Source organism: Protomyctophum bolini (assembly GCF_963924005.1).
Source record: "Protomyctophum bolini genome assembly, chromosome: 21".
Classification (NCBI taxonomy): domain Eukaryota; kingdom Metazoa; phylum Chordata; class Actinopteri; order Myctophiformes; family Myctophidae; genus Protomyctophum; species Protomyctophum bolini.
Window position 1 is genome coordinate 8,374,518 of NC_137882.1, and position 20,950 is coordinate 8,395,467.

The 20,950-nt window shown below is 41.5% G+C and overlaps 1 protein-coding gene across 2 annotated transcripts in view; it reads right to left on the minus strand.

Moving 5' to 3' along the window:
* Nucleotides 1-3,777: 3,777 nt before the first annotated feature.
* The window catches only part of oxsr1b (oxidative stress responsive kinase 1b), an 80,438-nt gene continuing 63,265 nt past the window's right edge, over nucleotides 3,778-20,950 (minus strand). The window contains exons 5-19 of one of the 2 annotated variants that reach the window (XM_080793376.1): nucleotides 19,158-19,213; nucleotides 18,617-18,726; nucleotides 16,981-17,082; nucleotides 16,448-16,581; nucleotides 15,693-15,741; nucleotides 14,700-14,765; nucleotides 14,444-14,566; nucleotides 14,144-14,221; nucleotides 11,121-11,156; nucleotides 9,466-9,630; nucleotides 9,237-9,271; nucleotides 8,483-8,535; nucleotides 6,142-6,210; nucleotides 5,563-5,627; nucleotides 3,778-4,622 (exon numbers count right to left, since the gene is read on the minus strand). In XM_080793376.1, coding sequence (XP_080649502.1) covers nucleotides 4,548-4,622; nucleotides 5,563-5,627; nucleotides 6,142-6,210; nucleotides 8,483-8,535; nucleotides 9,237-9,271; nucleotides 9,466-9,630; nucleotides 11,121-11,156; nucleotides 14,144-14,221; nucleotides 14,444-14,566; nucleotides 14,700-14,765; nucleotides 15,693-15,741; nucleotides 16,448-16,581; nucleotides 16,981-17,082; nucleotides 18,617-18,726; nucleotides 19,158-19,213 — 1,216 coding nt within the window. In that variant the 3' untranslated portion in view covers nucleotides 3,778-4,547. The remainder of the gene's footprint in view (nucleotides 4,623-5,562; nucleotides 5,628-6,141; nucleotides 6,211-8,482; nucleotides 8,536-9,236; nucleotides 9,272-9,465; nucleotides 9,631-11,120; nucleotides 11,157-14,143; nucleotides 14,222-14,443; nucleotides 14,567-14,699; nucleotides 14,766-15,692; nucleotides 15,742-16,447; nucleotides 16,582-16,980; nucleotides 17,083-18,616; nucleotides 18,727-19,157; nucleotides 19,214-20,950) is intronic. The other variant, XM_080793377.1, reaches the window with a different exon arrangement.

Here is a 20,950-nt window from a genome sequence, read left to right on the forward strand (position 1 = left end):
TCAATTACACACCCCATGAAGCCTCGAATTCATGGAGATAATTTTTTGTCAAATTCCTAAGCCAATACTTTGATGACCGACAGAGTCTCTGGTAGGAGACTCAAATAGTGCTACTGACCGATGACCCGGGCATCAAATTATTGGCTTAGGAATATAACAAAAACAAACGCCATGAATTCAAGGCTTAATGAGTTGTGTAATTGATAGAAACGAAGTCATTTTTTGGGCGAACTACACCTTTAAGCCTCGTATATATATACTTTGTCACATGATGTCGCGTTTTTCACTTGAAAATAAAAATTTCGACAGGCGACATCGGTGCGACCAAAGTATAAAAGCTCAACTCAGTTGGAAACAGCCAGGGCTCTTAAGTCTATGTAACACTCACACACACACACACACACACACACACACACACACCCTTTCACATGATACCCCCAGCCCCATCATCATAGTCACATCTGTCCTGTTTGCATGCCATTGGCAGACTACAGCAGGAGAATGGCACCAAATACTGCAACTTTTAAACCAGGAGCAACACTGAGGCCCCTTTTCCACCAAAAGAACTTCGGTTCTGGTCCCGTTCTAGATTCTTGGAACCTTGGTGCTTTCACAGAACCAACAGGCATTTGGTTCCAGTTCCGAACCAACTTTTAGGGTTCTGAAACAATTCATTTTCAGTGGAAACACTCAAGTGGTTCAAAAGAACGGAACCGGTTCAACCCCGGTGGAAAGAGTGATGACACTGGTTTCAACGGAACACGGGTTCAACATTGGCCCATGTGTTTTAAATGTATTTATTTATTATTTCTAATATCCTCATGTGTATCAGAGAAACATTTTATAACAAACAGACCTTGTTCTAAAACCTCAACATTGTCATTGACAAAAAGGACTTTGTGATTTTAAGGCTAGCGTTAAATCTGACATGGTTGAAGTATATAGGTCAATACACAAAGACCTGTATACATCTCAGTCATCTGCAAACAGCGATGTGATTTTTTCTGGAGGCATTTGCAAAAGGTATGACATTTTCACATCGCACCAAATGAAACTCGGTTGGCATGTCATAGCTCTCAATATCGCAACAGACTATTACAGTGGTTGTCAAACTTTTTAACCCATTCTGACCTGAGATCAGATTCATACGAGGTTTCCACTGGACACACACTGGTCTGATGAACCCATTCTGACCTGAGATCAGATTCTAAAAATGTCAGTTCGTTCTTCGATTTTTCAAAAATAGCAGACCTACAAGCTCGTATCGCGCCACTCGGTGGCGCGATATGAGCTTGTAGATCTGCTATTTTTCAATACATAAAGCGTAACATGATGCTAACACCAAAATGGGTGCCCGGTCAGAATGGGTTAATTTAAAGGGTTTCAAGGAAACCAGAGTGTCCCTAGACCCCACTTTGAGAACCAATGGAATATTGAACAAGGCCTCTCCCGCTGAGGTCAATGCCAACTGCAACATGCAGTCATCATTAAACCATGTCATTAATGCAGTCGCAAATATACCTATTGTGTGAGTTTGAAAGGATGTAGGCCTGAATAGAGCCTCATCCAACCAAACTATACATTTCTAATCGCTCAAAGTGTCTAGCGGTGTAGCTTGAAATGAAAAAAGGGCATTGAGAATCTTTCTTTCAACTCAAGATGGAGAAAAAAAGGAGAACATAATGGAAAGAAAGTGACATAACATGTATGACTCAGAGGTGGGTTAAAATAAGTGGCCCCAATTTTGGTATTAAGAGCTAGAGCCAAAAAGCCGTATTTATTCCATGGTGACCCTGCTCTGAAGAACCCCAGGAAATGTAACTTTGGGGGCAGTCCTAAAAGCAGCGCATCCCAGCCAGACAGCCTGTTGTGGCTTTCACAAGATAAAATATATTCAAATTTTCCTTTTCTGTCCGTCCCCCCGTCCCCCCAAGACAAGAATTACGAAGCTGAGAAGAAGTATCTGAGCCGCATGTAAATAAGCCACATACATGAAAGCATGTTTGGCAAAACAAGGAAGAACTGTAAAGCCATACTTTGCGATGTTGTCAGTCTCCTCCACCCACGCACACACACACACACACACACACAGCGCTACAATCCAATAATCGTATCATATCATTATGACAGGAAAAGGCCAAGGAGTGAACCACCCAGTATAAAAACAAATCAAAGCCAAATGTCATTATTTACATACTATAGAAGATAAATCAAGTACTTGTTCATCCACATAAGCAAATATGCACTTAAGTCTTTTTTTTCTTCCTTTCACGTATCTGACAAACAAAGACACTGCTAATTATACCAACATATAAGACACACGTTTGCTCATACAACAACACTGGTGGCTTCAGTTAACTCTGTAAAACTTTTTAATTTACAAACTTTTTTTTAAATATATAACTTTGACGAGTGTTGTGGTGTATATAAAATCATGAGTCCAACCCTTTCTTAAAAAAAAGAAGAGAAAAAAAACCTGAAAAATAAAAGAGTTGAGGAAAGATATGGGATTTCCTATGTGGGCTTTTCAGAGGTTACGGTTAAATTGAACTACAAGGGTCATCCCAATCAAATTAGTTAATATGGGGAAAAAAATGAAAAAAAGAAGAAATCACTAATCCATTACATTCGAACTTCAGAAACTGGACATATAGACATACAGCATATTATGTAACATAACCAGTTATACCAGTAAATCTATATCAAGGTAAAAACTACTTTATACTTTGTCACACGCCACAATCAGATTGTCAAGTAAAGTAAAGTTTTTTTGTTGTTGTTGAATGAATCGTTTTGGGTACAGTTACGCCCGGTTTATAATTGGCTGTGCACTGTTGTCTTGCACTGACAGCAGCCAATCTGCAAGATGACAACGCGAGGGGCGTAGTGAGTGTGTAGATCAAGCTATTTGTGCTGCAAGGTGCGGCGTGGAACCAAGCATAAACCTGTCTTCAGTGCACTGACCATACGCTTCAATCTCAAGTCCCACGGTCAAATCTGACTCCTGCCATGTCTCTTCACCCCATCTATCTACCCATGTCTCAATAGGCTCTCTATGCAAAGCAGCCATATTGGAAAGAAATTGAGCCGCTTCCTTACTTCCTACATAACACAGGTATTACCAAATGTACTAATTAAAACAGTGGTTCTCAAAGCTTTTGATTTCAAGGACTCCCTTAACTCTGAGTGTACAAATGGAACCAAATGGATCCGTGTTAGAGTCCATTTGGTTCCATTTGTTCACTCTCAGACTAGTTACACACCCGTAGAAGGTGCCATTTGGAACCTGCTCAAGGAACCATGAGGGTCCCTGCCTGGAGCACGCTTTGAGACCCACTGGTGTAGCGGAGTGTTTCCAGTGAGCCAACGTGTTTGACCAGAATGTAACAGAGCTTTTAATTAGCAATAATTGGTAACACATGTAAAGGATATAAGGAAGTGGCCCACTTTCATAGAGCCTATTCTTTTCAGCAATCGATGTGGTCGCACGACAAAGTATAAATTGGTCTTATGTTGCCACATGTGTTAACCCATTCTGACCTGAGATCAGATTCATACGAGGTTTCCACTGGACACACACTGGTCTGATGAACCCATTCTGACCTGAGATCAGATTCAAAAAATGTCAGTCGCTCTTCGATTTTTCAAAAATAGCAGACCTACAAGCTCGTAGCGCGCCACTCGGTGGCGCGATATGAGCTTGTAGATCTGCTATTTTTCAATAGCTAAAGCATAACATGATGCTAACACCAAAACGGGTTCCCGTACAGAATGGGTTAATACTTATCATGGTGTCCGTTTGGAGTTCTTTTGACCCATCCACCAGCTCATAGGTGGGCTTGAGCCAGAAAGCACATTGGCATCATTCCGCTCTCTGTAAGGTAGGTTGTTTCAGTGTGGCTAAAGGTAGCAGATATGTAACATTTTGTTTGGACAAGGCGCTTGGCATACTGATATAGGCTCACTTAGGAGGTTGGCCATCACCTCATTAAAAAAGGAAACCCACAAAACAAAAAGTAAAAAGTTTAACATTGGTAATTGAAACCACGTTCGTACATTTTGGACAACATCTGCTCCACATATTAAGTGGGGACCGACCTCCTGACCTCCCCCCCCCCCAAAAACGTGCATTCAGTAGTTCTGCTGATAATAAGGCATTGTTACGCTTACCGGGACTCAAGAGGGTGTTAATTCAGATTGTGCAAATGCATCACATATTACAGACAAAAACGTAGGAGAACTGAATAAGAGAGAACATTATGTCAAAGAAAAAACTAAAGTTTTCTTTAGTAGATACTTTCATCGTTCTGCATACACATTGTAAACGTTTTCTGAGTGACTCATACATGGTACTTTCTGAAATTTCAGCCGACCATTGAGGCCGTGTTGCGTAATGCTATGGGGGTGACAAAAATTGTACTGTTTTCTTTGGCAGTAATGGTTTCTTTTACGGCCATAGAAACAAAAAAAACAATGCAATTTAAACTCTGTATGCGTGTTATTTTCACATTTCTTAGGCAAGTCACGGTCCCAGGTAGAACAACTGTTTAACTAATGCTGAGCTGAGCGAAGCCCATCAGTTTGACGTCATCTGGTATATCAGAACCCTCCACACCAGAAGCCTGCAAAGCACGGAGGCACACCATTATTTTCATCATCGATTCATTAGTCTTCAATTATTTCACTAATCTTAACGATACATTTATGATGGCAAGTTGTCATTCACAAAGCATCTGAATTTAGACATCTTGAATTTGCTTAAAATGTGGTATTCTATGTGGCATGTTTATTTCTTTGAATACATCTCTCGGTATATTTGACATTATGGAAAAACATTTTCCAAAGTATATCATTGTTGCTGTTGTTTAACAGATTGATTTGAAATGTCTGGTGGAAAATATTCCTTGTTCATGAGTCATGACATACTGTACATGTATATTGTATCAGCCAGAGAAATAGACAATGTTAAGGTGATTTTATCACCTGCACGTTTCAATTCAATTCAGAAAAAGCTAAATCTGAGAATTATTCCAAATTCTGACATACTGTACTGTACTGTGCTTGGGAATTCTGCTGGCAGTAACGCAGCATACAATATACTGTATATTGTGAGTCAATGGGAGAACTTTTGCAAAATGAAGCACAAATACGTATTACTAGACTATTAAATGGAAGAGGGTAACACAACTTGTTGTGATAAACAATGTATCTTAATCTTATTTAGCAGCCTACTGTTAGTACTGTATCATTTCAATGTCATGATGAACACTGTCAGTAGTATGCAGAAATGCATTAGAAGCTCAAACGTCCACAACAGTGGAATTGTATAGTGTCCCATGAGTCAAAGTCAATGGGCTAAACATGCAATACCAATGTATGTAGTCATTTATTTTTTAATAATAATAATAATAAAATACATCAATAAGAAAAGCAATGCGTTGCTTGCCATATTAACTAATAATATTATCCAAACTGTAAAAGACAACACTTTATATTAATTAACTTTATATTAGCATCAGTATGCTGTCTCAAAGATGCCCATGTGAACAATGTTTCACTCACCAGTTTGAAAGTGACATTTTTATTGGATTGAGGCTCATCAACTATTTTCTGTAAATTAGCTGCAACTGAAAAGAGAGAACAATATTTGAGTCCAGTCAAACCAAAAGGAAAACCACAGCAACTCAAAGATGGCAGCCTCCTATTTTCCCCCCTCACACATATCTTACAAGAGAAACAAACAACATGACATTTATTCGTATTCAGAAAGCGAGGAAGAGTCGACACAAACTGGGTGTGTATTACGTACAGTAGTATCATGGTAAGGGGCCAAGGGCTGGAATTAAATAAAGTAGTGGTTCTCAAAGTGCGGTCCAGGGACCCCAGATAGATCTACAAGCTCACAATGCATTGCGGTATGAATACATTGTGAGCTTGTAGATCTTTCATTTTCAAAAACTCTTGGACAATTTTGAATGGTTTTAAAACATTTGAACAACTCAAATCTTTTATGGGAGTCCCTGGCAAAACATATTTTCTGATGGGGGTCTGCGGCCAAAAACATATAAATCTGGGGGTCCTTGACATGAACAAGTTTGAGAACACACACACACACACACACACACACTTGGGGTGACTCACCTATAACTACGTCCCTCCCATCCACCAGACCTGCAGACACCAGTTCCTGGGACACACCATCTGCTGTGTCTGAAACATGGGGAGACAACACACAACACAAGAGAAACTATAAGAAAGGGTTTATATTTATATAAGGATGTCAGTGTCAGTCGGCCCAGCCCGTCCATCCTACACTTCAAAGAGATCATTTGAAAAAACACTGTCCGGATTGCCATGGAATCAATTTACTGTGCACTCTCATGGTCCCTGGGTGATGAACTCTATTGATATTTGACCATGGAAGCGCCACGAATCAACGTTTACACTTCCACTCAAAATCATATAGCTGAGGATGGCGATGTCGAACCAGTCAGTTCAAACCACTCAGGTCACATGATCAGCACAACCTCTAGAGGTTGCTAGCGGAGGTCTAGAACGTGGGGCCATGTGATCTAAGTTAAACCAGCTGAAATAGCTAGTCATCGATATCCTCAAGTTCATGGATGGAAAAGGAAACCCACAGTGTTAGCGGGTTGTTGACGAATGCCTGTATCGGCATACAGCACCATTGAGCAAATGTGCTGGACTGGGCTGAAGAAGTGTACTACAAAGCAGTAAGGGCGAGGGTCATACCAGTAGCACTGATCCAAAGTGGCACAAGCCCTTTATTTGACCAACTAGCTACACGTCTAATGGCGGGGGGCTCCACCGGGTGCGTTGCGGTGACGGAGACGTGACGCTGGCGCGCCCGGTGGAGCCCCGGTGTAAGGGAGTCTAAGATACTGGATTTGACGATGAGCAAAACGCCCCGTTCAGTTGAGTTGTATGGTTTGGCATAAGTTACAGGGATGTAATAACAGCACACAATTCATTTAACATCGTTAATATAGCCCTATACTGCACTAGAAGGTGGAAGATGGAGAGCTTTGTGCCAAGAGAGAGGTAGAGGTTGAGATAAAGGAGAGGACAAGGACAAAGTTAGAGAAGGCCAGATACAGCAAGGGAGGAATAGAAGTATTGGCCCTATCCAAATACCGTCGCCGTCGGGCAGAAACTATCTTAACCCATTTAGTACATAATACGTCCTGAAACGTCATAAGGATTGGAACCGAGAGGTGCCTTAGACGTCTGTGGACGTCCAAACGACGTCCAAACGACATGGGGCGAGATAAGAATATTCAGAATTATTCCTATTTTTTTTTTTGGCATTTCGCTTTTCGCTTGCCGTATGCTAACGCTCTGTGCAACTATTAGCTTGTCATTGACTCCCATGTTAGCGCGGCGGAAAGAATGACTCGTATCTCCTGATCCAGGGCGCTCTCCGTGGTGATGAATGGATCGATATGCTGGCGCTGCATTTCTGCTCCTCATCCGTCTCTCCCGCAAAATATGAACTCTTTTTGGAGCGTATATAAATATATTAAGATGATCGGAGATTGTGAGGTCACTTTGTCAGTCAACTTTTTTAAGAAAGTATTTCCGGTTCATGGCTTTCAAAATAAAAGCGATCACTACTCTGGCGATTACTCTGGCGCAAGCAACGCCTTTATTTTGATGCAGTTCCGGTAAATGTGTTAACGTTCTAACTTTTTGTGTTTTTCATAAATGAACACCCTAACTGATCATAGTACAGCGTCACACAAAAGCATCAAAAGTAGCAGATCCACAAGCACGAAACGCGGCGCGAAGCAACGTGTTTTGAGAATGTCGATCTGCGCTTCGCACTGGAAACCACCTCATACATTGACATTTCGCCAATGGGCTTTGACCTTTCTAGATATCATTTATCTAGAGATGTCAACAGCAAGATTGCACGGCGCAAAAGAGGAAAACATTGAGATTTGGTCTGGTATTGCAGATTTGGTTAAGGACATGATTTAGTCATTATTATTTATTTATTGTATGTTCCCATTGCACAGTGGTAGGAGTCCTGACATTGTCTTTTTGTGGCATCTTTGGTCCCGGGGGGAGGGGTGGGTGGGATTGTTTGTTTTTGTGTTCCTTGCTTTTGCTGTTATGTGTTGTTTTTACATGTGTTTTGTTTTCTTTATTCATTCATGGTGTTAACATCTTATTGTGATTTATTGTCTTAAATAAAAAAACATTTGATAACAAAAAAAAAAAGAGAATGTCGATCTGATACTTTTATGATTTTTGAATGATATTTATGATATTTGAATCCTGAAAAGTAACAGTTTTGAACATGTGAGGTTTTTCCACCCGACCGAGACCATATATCTATTTATCTGTGTATGCAATAATTGAAATATTGGCATAAACGTATTAACGCAGAAATAATCTAATTATATATATATATATATAACCACTGAGAAAAATAGTTTGTTAATGAGACACTACTCACCTCGCCCTGGCATGAATTCAAAGCGGATATCATTTAGCTCCTTCTTTAAGTTTCTGTAGAGCACAACAACAGATAAATAATGGATAAAGTTAATTACTGTTTCTGAGATGTGAAGGACTCATTTCACTTGGAATTACACAGAGCTGCAAATGAAATATCCAAAACTATATTCATTAGCAGGATAAATAGTGTTGCGATAATTAGGGACACAAGTAAGAAGTAATGCAATAAGTGGTCTTAAAAATAAAACAAATTCATAATCATAAGCATCAGAAACTCAATTATTTCTACATTTAATCAGATGCATATTAGCATCATCCAACCTGGCCCATCCTACAAGCAGTAATGACAGAAAGACATTCATGAACATGGTCTACTTCAGTGGTTCTTAAAGACCCTCCCCCACACACAGCTTGTTTAAACATGTTTCAAATGATTATGAAAGAGGTTCTACAATACATTGGCACAATGTTGGGACTCCAATGGGAAGCCATTTGTCATGTCCTTCCTAACTTCCTGCCATTGCCAACAGCTTACCTAATCATTTACTGACATGAACTCATGCCATTAGTGGGATACAACAAACTGATCCAAGCTGTAACAAACTGAATTGACTGACCATTAAAATAAACATGCTCTGAAAATGCTTTCGAGATTTTCAAGTGAATCAACTGGGCCCTGATCCATAAAAGGACAGGAACCAATCTTTAAATGAAAAAGAAATATAGATTATATATAGCTAGACGTTACTCACCTTAACCTTAATACCAAGCTGATGGCAGCTGGGGCCTGTTAAAACACAGACAATAAGCAGAATGAATGCTGGAGAAAAGGAACCTTAGGGCGCCTTAAAGCACGACTTAATCGACACACAAGAACATGGTTATGAAACAGGCATGAAATTAAGTGTCTAGACTGACTCTAGACAAAAAACATCCAGTCCTGTTCCACTGATGACACGGTGTGGTTCAGGGCTGACTTGCCAGGGTGGAAGCAGCAGCAGCGTGTAGGCCGGGTGTTGGAGCTGCAGCCTGGGCAGCGGATTGGGCATTGGCTGGCGTGGGCTGCAGTGGGACTTGGCCCGCAGCCTGAGGTAGTTGTGCCTGGCCCGCGGGCTGGCTACTTGAAGGTTCCGTTGTCTGGAAAACCTAAAAAAGGGGAAACTCCCATTATGTGCCCGTCTATCGGTATACTCAGCTCTGATAGCTTACTGTATCCGATTATAATTTCAATATTAGCTTTTCATCTTAAGACATTAAAGGGCCACGTCACCCCTTTTGCAACCAGATCACTTTCCTGGGGGTTTTTATGTGGGTAATATGTGTTTTTAGATACACATCTAGTGTCCATGGGCTACGTGATGTCATGGACACTGGGCTCACTTATTTCCTGAACTACATGTGGTTTCAGTAAGACAGCCCTCCTCCTATCCACAAGGAGGAGCAGTGGACCAAAGCATTATGGGAATTGTAAGATCTGGTTGCAAAAGGGGTGAAGCGGTCCTTTAATACAATATAACTTATACATTGGGGTGGCTGTATTTAGTCTCCCTGCTCTTCTACTGAGACATTTAGATCATGTCTAAGATCATCATCAAAAAACATTATACTATGCAACACTCAATTAGCTTCTTATAATTTGATATTTAATCAACTAATTAATAACTAATTAAGCAGTCTATAGAAATGTAACCTGTTGATTCATTGACTGTGATAATGAGGCTGTAAACAGGTGATTTCCTTTTTTGGCAACATATCGTTTTTTTATGCCTTTAATACATTTTGACCCCCGATAGTCAAGATTCAATTTATCCTCTGAGAAAGCAGGCAGGCTCCAATTAGCTCCATGGTAAAAATGTCAGTACTTGCTCAGGAAACCGGGTTCAAATCAGGGATAGAAGAGGAAAGTCACACAGTACAGCTTTAATGTCCAAAAACACAATCAACAAAACACCAAACATAAAACAACACAGTACAGAATCATTACTTATAGAAAATGAATCTATGCTGACTGTTCAGGACAACACCCCAGTTTGATACGCACAGCATAAACAATACATGCTCTGTTTAGTTGCTGCTAGTGATGATTTGACAAAACAAACTAAGAGCAGAGTGGCTTGCTGGCCGTGCGCCATCGTTTCATAATTAACCAGTAACACATTGGACAGTGGACTTGGAGCCGATGAATATTTCATCACACATCATGTTGAAATGAAAACACTACTGTAAGCTGTTCTCTTTGTTTACTTATGGCTGCACGCAGTACTCATCAGCTGTGACGACGTGCGTGCCGTTCCCCACTAAATAAGTCACCAGACCAGTGGTGGAAAGTAGCCTAACGAAGCACTCAAGTACAAATTTAAATACTTTATATATATTTTGTAAAGGATATTATACACTTGGAAACTTGTGAAATCTAAATGAGACATTGTGCATAATGAGTACTTTTAGTACTTGAGTATATTATAATTCCAATACTTTTACTCAAGTGATTTTTTTAGTACTTTTAGCGGTAACAGAGTTTTTCTACATTGCAGTATTGATACTTTTAGTTAAGTAAAAAATGTGAGTACTTGTACCACCGCTGCCTGTCATTCACCACAGCGACTGTAGGGTAGCTAATTTAATTTGACACCCACCTCTGAATTCTGGGATCCTTCCTTCACTCTGGGTGACTATGGAAAACACATCAGAAATTACAGTCAGAGTAGAATACATATCCTTTGATCCCTCTAGCGCAGCGGTTCCCAACCTTTTCTGGACCAGGGCCCGCTTGAACGCGTTCGCGGCCCACCCATCTGACCACTTACTTCACACGTCAGCCTATCGGCTGGCGGCCCACAGGTTGGGAATCACTGCTGTAGAACAGTGGTTCTCAACCTGTGCGTCGGGACTGCCCAGGGGGGGGGGGGGGGATCTCCACATGAATCTATTTTGGGGGTGACAATTTAGTGACTTTTTATTACCTTAAAAATCTGACTGTACTGTACTGTACTGTACAAGCCCTCCTCCCTGGCCTCTGTGTGTGCGTGTGACGCTGCTCAACAGTGCCATCCAGTGGCATTAGCGAGGTGTCCGTGCTCAGACACAGGGACGCGTATAGGAACACACATAGCTGCGTATAGGAGTGGCTAGCACCACTCAAAAAAAAGAAGAAAACTCGATTACTGCATCAAAAGTAATCAACAAAAAATACAAATTTATAATGTTTCGAATTTTCGGAAAAATCAATATTTATCTGTGGAACCGGGTCAAGATTTATCTGTGGAACCGGGTCAATATTGATCTGTGGAACTGGGTGAAACTAAATTGAACGCCTCGACTCCTACATTTTAAATGCTTATCAGGTTGGGGGTCCCCAGTTTACACACGATTATTATTCGGCCTGAAAAGGTTGAGAATCACTGCCACACAAATGTACAAACAAATGCACTCACGCACACGCACACGTACACACAAACACATAGTGTATGCAAGCCAGCACACACACACACACACACAGAGAAAGCAAGTAGGACTGTCTAAAAAAGGCTCACTCGTTTACTTCCCCAATTTGTCCGTCCCGTTTATCATCATCTCCCGAGTATTATAACAGCATGGAGGACAAACACATTATACTATGCAACACTCAATTAGCTTCTTATAATTTGATATTTAATCTACTAATTCCTAACTAATAACTAATTAAGCAGTCTATAGAATCAAATGTAACCTGTTGAATCATTAACTGTGATAATTAGGCTGTAAACGGGTGATTTCCTTTTTTTGAAACATATCGTTGCCTTTTTTTGTATTAGATTTATGAAAGCAAAAAAAGCTGAAATCAGATATTGCAAGGAACAATCTGTGGGAACAAAAGGCACACACACTGTCCTTGTTAAATAATCAAATTCTTAAAGACTGTTGGCCTGCAGAAAACTAAAGCCCAGGGCGACTCCCAGCGCTGCGGAGCCAGACAGAACACACTCTGAAGTCTGAACCGTCGCTGCTGTCGGGTGAAAACCTTGCATGTCCAAAAGTTGACTTTCCCAGGACGAAAGAAGGGTTCCAGGTGGTCCCCAGTTAAATGATGGATAGTTGGTAACCAAATGGACCCTTATACAGTAGATCTTTAACTCTTGAGTGTAAAATGAAACCAAAGGTTCCATTTGGTTTAATTGTACGCTCTCAATTGTTAAATTATTGTTAAATTAAACATCTGCATCACTGAATTTACAAGAAGTCTACACAATTAGAGAATGTAGAAGAATTGTAAAATTGTAATTTTGATCAACGCTTTGATGAGATAAATCTCATCAAATGGTGGTCCAAAACACTGATGTATTCCAATGGATCAAATGTAGTTAATAATTAATATTAGTTCATATTCATAAAAACCACACATACATACAGTACTTAAGGACTTTAACTTTGCAACTACTTTTGTATGACAAAGTAGGTCATTGATTTACAGAAATCTGAAGATACAAGGTGTCTGCCAGACAGCGTTGTTATGTGTGGACTGACAGTGGACTGCCAACAGCAGCCAACAGTCTGGGGTCTGGTTCAGAGAGCGCTTCTAGCATCTAGACTCTTACTATAGAGACCACAACGGTATCAGAGAGAGGCATTATGTAAGTAAGTGTGATGAAATAAAAGGTTGTGAAAGAGCTCTTGGCTCATCATAATGCAGTTTCTTTGAAAAGAAGAAGAAAAAGACCAATAATTTCATTTGAATGTCAAATAAAAAAGACATGGGAGTTCTGGAGTGGAGCTCATGGGAGTTAATGTGCTTTGCCATTACACAATAGCCAGGAACAAAACAGCGTGACAGCATTTGAAATTAATTTGAATTCCTCACCGAGCATTAGTTGCTCTGATTGAATCAATTAATCAATTAATCAATTAATCAATTAATCGATCATCAATCAATCAGCCTGGTATTGATTAAAGGTTTGATTTGGTCAGTAGAAATAAAGAAATGTGGATTTTATAAACAGAAATAGAAACAGAAATACAGATGGCTTCCAGGAAAGGTAACTCTCACTGTATCTTAAATGGCTTAAGGTGTCACAAACCTGTGCCCTGTCTAGAATAACTAACCCATTGCATAACTGGCTGGTGGTGTGTCTTCTGACGACTATAGCGATGAAGTTACATAATTTTAGAACAAAGTCCCTTCTCTTCTATCAGCTCTTGAGGAAACATGCTTATCTGCGAACACAGCGCGCGCACACACACACACACACACACACACACACGTCCCCCTCTTCCTTTAAAAACAACAAACAGTCCTTCCCAGACGGACATCAAAGAAATGCAAAGAAATGATGAGGAAACATAAATAAGACCTGATTCACAAACGTACGCCTGCTGAACAATCTGGCTAATAGTCATTACTGTAATAGACAACATGTTTGCTAGATTGCCATTCATTCTAAATACTTGCGCTTGGTAATGGTCAGTATGCCTGCTAAGTGATTACCAACATGGGGCCTTTTGTGAATGGAGTTTGTTGCTTCCTGCCCTGTTTCCCCACCCTCTCACCTTAAGCTTTTTTTTAATTTAATTTTACATTTCCTGCTCTCACGGTCACATTCCCTAGTTAACCTTGGCCAGAGAGAGAGAGTCCTTCCTTGTTAGGGGACAGCCATCTGTATTTGTGGTGGCAAAAATGAACAACCCTGGAGGTGGGCTGCTCGAGCGGGAGGGTGAAGCGCACTTGACGCCTGGGTGCGCCAACAGGCTTCGGCTGCTGGTCCTTCGTAGTCAGGACACATAACATACACACACACAGGGTTACACTCAGTGGAGAAACAACGCACACAAAAGGACAAAGATGCTACTGCGTAGACATGTAAATGACATGAACTACAAGAGACGAGACAGAGATGCTGAAACATTGTGTGGATATACTGCACATCTGAATATACACATAATATCCGCGTGTTGGCGGGAAATACGCCGCTGGTGGTCTTCTCACCCTTAAAGCTGCGACGGCCAACTTGCCCTCCTCGCTTTCCTCATCCAGCTCGTCGTCGCTCCACTCCCACTCCCCGTCCTCCGTTTTATGCAGCCGACCACTGGAGCCTGGCACTCGACGCACCTGTACGCACATACACACACACACACACACACACACACACACACACACAACAACACCGCGAATTCTGTCAAACTAACGGCAGCGTGGTCATTCATTTGTATTATCACTGATAAAACCAGCATGGCGTCCTCACCCTTTTCGACCTCTCCGTTATTGTGGGCGCTCTTTGTAGTAGCCTCTCTTGTAAATACTCATTGTTCTGCCATGTGAAGGAAGGACGTTATAATGACAGTCACGATCATGACACAGTATAGGGCACATTAATGCAGTGCATAGCGCAATTGCTAAAACAAGTTTGCAAAGTGCTTCCTCGACTTAAAAGCAACAAACGAGCAAAATATAAGCAATTCAATCGAGAAATAAGAACATGGAAGGAATAATAAAAGACAAACTCTAGCTGTCCATTCCAGGTACAATATCCTCAGTTGTTTTGATGCAGGCTTCCACGTTCCTCTATAATATTTAGCCATGTGCAGTTCAGAACCTACTACAATGACGATCAGCGTTACCTGACTCGCCAGGTACTGTATATACTGTACTGTAAAACGTCAACATTTTTCTAAATAATAACTGAGGAAGAAGCAAAAATGTCATGTCTATTAGTGTGTTTTGGTTTCAAGTGAGAGGCCATGTGCTACTGCCTGCTCCAGGTGTGCACAGGCTCTCCCTCTGCTGTACATGTGGAGTACTGCAAACCTTACTGCTGACCAGGGTCGTGTACACCAAACCAAAAGTTGGATTTGGGCCGTGTAAAGTGCTTAGCCAGCGCTCTAGTTGTTCCCGTTAGTGGCGTACAGGACAGGCCGGAAGCTGGAGATAGGCTGCTTATCCCTGCCTTTGTTAGAAACAGTTACAGCACTCCATGGCCAGTAGTGAGAGGAATGCTGCACTGACCTCAGCTGGGACGAGACATTTTGGACCATGTGAGAACCGTCATGATGAGCGCCGACACCTCAGGGATGTGTTTAACCCATTTGATTGTGACGAATGGGCAAAAACCGAAAATAGCATTCACTTTGTATCCCTGGTGGCTATTGTGGACGGTGACCGAGGAGGGGAGATGATGCAGACTCACTGAGCTGGTGTTTTAAGTCTTAAGTGTCAAGGAGGAGGAACAGCCACGTACCTTTGCTTTCTGAAAGAATTTATGCTTCAGCAACTCTGACGACGTGGGCCTGAAAAACAACACAATGCCAGTGAATCACCGTTCCTTTTTCAGTCCTGTCTTTCTCAAAGCCCCACTGACACAACAGCCTAGCGTTTGTTTTCGGAGATGTCTTGAACTGCAGCGGAAACACAATTATTACCCCCGCGTGTACGGTGTAGCGTGTTCGTTACGACAAAATACACCCACATCCTGTAAATAGTAGCAGCGATAGACTGAATTACTGTAGCACCTGGCCAAAAATATCAATGCTATCTCTATAGACATACTAACTTCAATTATATCACAGTAATCACACATAGCTTTTTTTGGAGTTGCCTGGAAGCAGACGCGTGTTATCAAAATGTCACTGTCGTGTGTTGTCGAAATGTCACTGTTGTGGGTTGTCAAAATGGCACTGACGTGTAATAAATCTATCTGTTGGAAGCCAAGTCACGGGTGATGATTTCACCCATTTCCAACCTCACCGTAGAATTGGTCCTCACATAATATGGCACAATTGTATCTAGAGCATTAGGAATAATTATACAAAGATAGGTTGAAAATGGAGGAAGTCATCCTTTAACCACTTAACCCCTAGATACTTTGGTACAGCCGATCAACAAGCTCACTCTGCGCATGATGCCAGGGTTCATTTGGTGCATTACTGTGTGTGTGTGTGTGTGTGTGTGTGTGTGTGTGTGTGTGTGTGTTAGTGTGGACTAAACAATGGCCACCTTTTCTCAGGCTCCTTCTGTAGACAAAGGGAGATCATTTTCCTGAAGGATTTGCCGTATTTCTTCACAATCTCCTTGTCTGTGATGCCCGTCTCCAGGCCGGGGGGGTCGTTCTGCAGGGTCAGCATCAACACCTGCATACGTAACATCCACAAACCCACATTCAGCACCCAGACGTTCAGGGAGCCGTTCTACAAGCTCACAACACGTAGCTTGTAGAACTGCTACTTTCACAATTGTAATTATTTTCAGTACAGTATATGCATTGATATTAGAAAGAAAATGTACTTAATCATTTGAGTATTTAACTTAAGTATGCATACTTGTGACCCTCTTTTTGTCAGTACCTTACCCCTAAACGTCTTTGCCCTTTTTTTCCCCTTCTTTTTTACAATCTTTGTTTACAACTAGCCGATCTAAATTGACATGTTGTGAGCCTGTAGATCAGCTATTTGAAGAGGTTTAGGGGATACGTGGTAAGGCACTGGCAAAAATATGGCCCTTATAGTGTACCGCTGGTTCACATTGCTGACCTTCATGGGGGGGTATTTGTGATAAGGCGCAGCCCCTGAGGCGAGCTCAATTGCCGTGATCCCAAAACTCCAGATATCTGCTTTGAAGTCGTAACCCCTCACCTGCAGGAACAGAAACCATCCACATCTTGAACAAATCAGATTTGCTTCCATCTCCACGTCCAAACACACAACATGAGGTCATGTTTTGACCACAATGATAAAAATGACAGATTATTATTTTGATAGTACATTGTTTTTAGGCTGATGCTGGGTTCTTGGTTTACCTGTGATACTAGTTTACTGCGGGATAAAGGCTCATATTATACATACATATACATATAACATTATATTACAAAGGATCTGTGGGGAGGAGGGGGGGACGGGGGCATTTTGTCCGTGCAAATTTTGTCTCTGTTCGGTTGTTGACTGTTCCCAATCCGACATACATACTGGCAACCTTTGGTAGACCGCCTCTTGGCTCTTTCCCCAGGAAATAAATAGTAGGTGGAAGTGACATCTTGCACATACAGTAAGCAACACTAAACAGCTGCCAACAGGAAAACAACAAGATGCTAAGAACCGCTGTGGAAACGAGTCCTTGGACATCGATATTCAGCTCCAAGATAAGATTGTAAAGCCCTGAACACAAAAGAACAACAACAAACTCCAGAACACCTGGGAGGAGATCCCATTGATAAATATGTGTATTCTCTGTGTTCATGTCAAGGCGTCCATATGTGTTCAAAGTAAATACAATGTATTTGCCAGAGAATCACCGTTTAATTTCCCTTAAAAAACCTGCACTATCCACAAGTTTCACACATATTTAATGTTGCTAAATAGTTACTGTACTCAGTGTACTGTATCGATTTCAAATAATTGAATCGTATCGTATTGCCATAATCAACCAATGTCGTATCGTATCACCAACCATGTATCTGTTAAAATGTATCGTTACACCCCTAATACATAGCCTATGTTGAATAACTGCCATCTAGTGGATGAATTGGTGTATTGTTCAGAACACTTTTTTTATTTGACAATAAAAGCATACGCAAGTACCGTAAGTAAGATTTTAAAGTATGCTTGCAGACGTAAAAAGCACAAGTACATGTGCTCCTCACCACAAAAACACAAGAAAGCATGCTTCCGTTAGTATGTCTCCAGCTTAACACAGCAGAGACAACCCTGCTACAGATTTTGCAAGGGTAAAAACTATTAAAATTAAAAAGCTACATCAACGTTGATCTTTCAGTTAATTTCGGGTGGAATCTTCCTCTAAGACAGAAACGGGATCGTTTTGTGAATTAGATAGATATTTTTGTAATACATACTGTACGCCGTTTCTCCTGCCAGAGACTTTTCATTTTAAAGCATGCATAATCTGCAACTACAGATCCCCGAATAGTATGGCGGATGAATGCTTAATCATAAGAGACTGTAAGCTATGGCTACATGGATCCATGTTTTTATAGAAAACCAGCAGCATTCACTAAAACAAACCAAGTTGAAGTAGAAATGTGTGCTATGCGCTCCTCAAATATTTCTGTTATCTCTGCCGTAGGCTACAGAGGCGAGGCCAGATCGCTTCGTTTATTTGCCATTGCCACGGTTCTTCCCCCTCGGATCAGCGCAGAGAGCAAATCACGCTCACCTGTTCCATGACCTCTGGAGCCATCCAGCATGGCGTTCCCACAAACGTTTTGCGCACTTTATTTCGGGTGATGTCGCCACCCGTAGCTAGAAAGGCACTGACGCCGAAGTCTGTGAGGGCAGAAAAAGGGGTGGGGGGTGGGGGTGCAGTGTTAATTTCATTGACTAAAACTATGACAAAAAATGTTCGTTGGTTACCTTTTTTTTTCCCACCGACGACTAAAACTAAATCAAAATTTGCTGTCAAAAATAACACTTGCGGTAAACTCAATGCAAACGAAGAGCAACAACGCAGACACTGGATTCTGTGTACACAACAGTCAGCAAAGTTAATTATAATTCACACACACAGACACACACAGGTTCTATTGTGAAGAAGTACGCTGCCGAAGATGATCTTAGCTATGATTCAATGTACGACGTTGACTCATGAGGCTGGAAATGAGGCTGCCAGCGCCGCAAGGGAATGTGCAACGGCTAATTCTTCACACAACTAATCTGGGTCACCAGTGACAGGCAACAAGAGCCTCGCGGCCAAATACCTGCAATTTGCACGGAGCCGTCTTCTCCAAGTAGAATGTTTCCCGCCTTCACGTCCCTGTCAGGACGAGACAAAGAGGTTCTTCAATATTACGGCTGTATCTTGCCTGTTAGACGTCAAGAAAAACATGATGGATGAAAAAACATGATGGATGGAAATGTTTCTAGTGGAGGAATTAATATCCTCCACCTTCTGCTCACACTCATTTCATTTACGGCAGTGGTTCTCAAACCTTTTTCGTGTCAAGGACCCCCAAATCAATATGCATTTGCCAGCGGATCCCCATCAGAAAATATTGTGTGCCCTTTAGGGCGCTTCTCGCTATAGGGCGCTTCTCGCCCTGAAGGGCTTTAGAGCGCTTTAGGGCGCTTCTCGCTATAGGGCGCTTCTAGCCCCCGAAGGGCTTTAGAGCGCTTTAGGGTGCTTCTCGCTATAGGGCGCTTCTAGCCCCCGAAGGGCTTTAGAGCGCTTTAGGGGTGGATGCGTGCAAGCATCCGCCTGGGTCTCTCACCCCGACCAACCAACCAACACACAACACACACACACACACACACACACACACACTGATGGGAAATGCACGATTCCATAGTTAACCATTTTGCATGGGGACCCCCTGGAACCTCCTCAAGGACCCCACTTTGGGAACCACTGATTTACAGTATATTTCAGCCATTCATCAAGTGCTCTTATTCGGAGGGAGAGATACTGAGCCATTAAGCACATTAGTTAATACAAAGTACGCAAAAGGTTTTTATGTTCCACATTTATGTAATTGTGAAACAAACTTTATTATCGGCAATTTATTCAAACATTGTATTTGGTTGGCAATTGCACCTTGCCCTCATCTCCTCACAATGATAGGAGGGTTAACAAGCAGAACATTACATTCTTATTAATAAATTGTTTATTGATTTTCATTACATTCTATTTGGCCAAATAAATGGCACTGATTTGAGCAACAATAAACAATAAAAAGATAAACATTTTTCCACAAAATATCATAATTGCAATGGGTGATTAGAATTATGCAGTCCTAGCTATTCAGTAGCTTTTATGGTCATAAAACGTGTAGCATATTACCGCACTGAGAGGAAGGATACTTTCTCAACGCTACTAGGCCAGTGGTTCTCAAAGTGGGCTCCTTGGGGGGGGATCCAATATGTGTTAATGCAGCATCACAATCATTTAAAACCCTTTATCCATGTTTTATACGTCGGCTATTAGAACATAGCAGATATAAAAGTATAGTAAGTAAAGTATATGGCACAAAAAGGGTACTAGACTACCCCGATACCAGTGGATTGATAACAGTGATTCAATCCTTGGTACAGAGGACTCAGGACGGTACACCCAATCCGACACAGTTCCTGAACATAATGGGTTCATCAACTCTTCTCAACGAGCCATGTGAAATTCAATGAGGTCTTAAACCTGGAAATGCGCCGTCAGTATTTTAATTCCACAGGGATCTCACAGCTCTCATCCTCCCTGCTCAGATTTCTTTTTTTTGGTTCTTTAGCGCCCTATGGAGTCTCCACTTAAACACATGGTGATAAGAGCGCTCGCTCGCACGCGCGCACGCACGCACACACACACACACCTCGCTACCTAGACAGAGTTGTCATGGCGACAGACTAACGGTAACGTCTGACCAAAGGGGTCAAAAGACGAGGAAATAAAAGAGTACGCTTAAACAGAGTTGCCTCTCAGTAAACAACACTGGTCCCAGCTCAGAGCTGTATAACATAGCAATGCTTTCAGGTACTAAATATTGACAGCAAAATACAGGAGAAA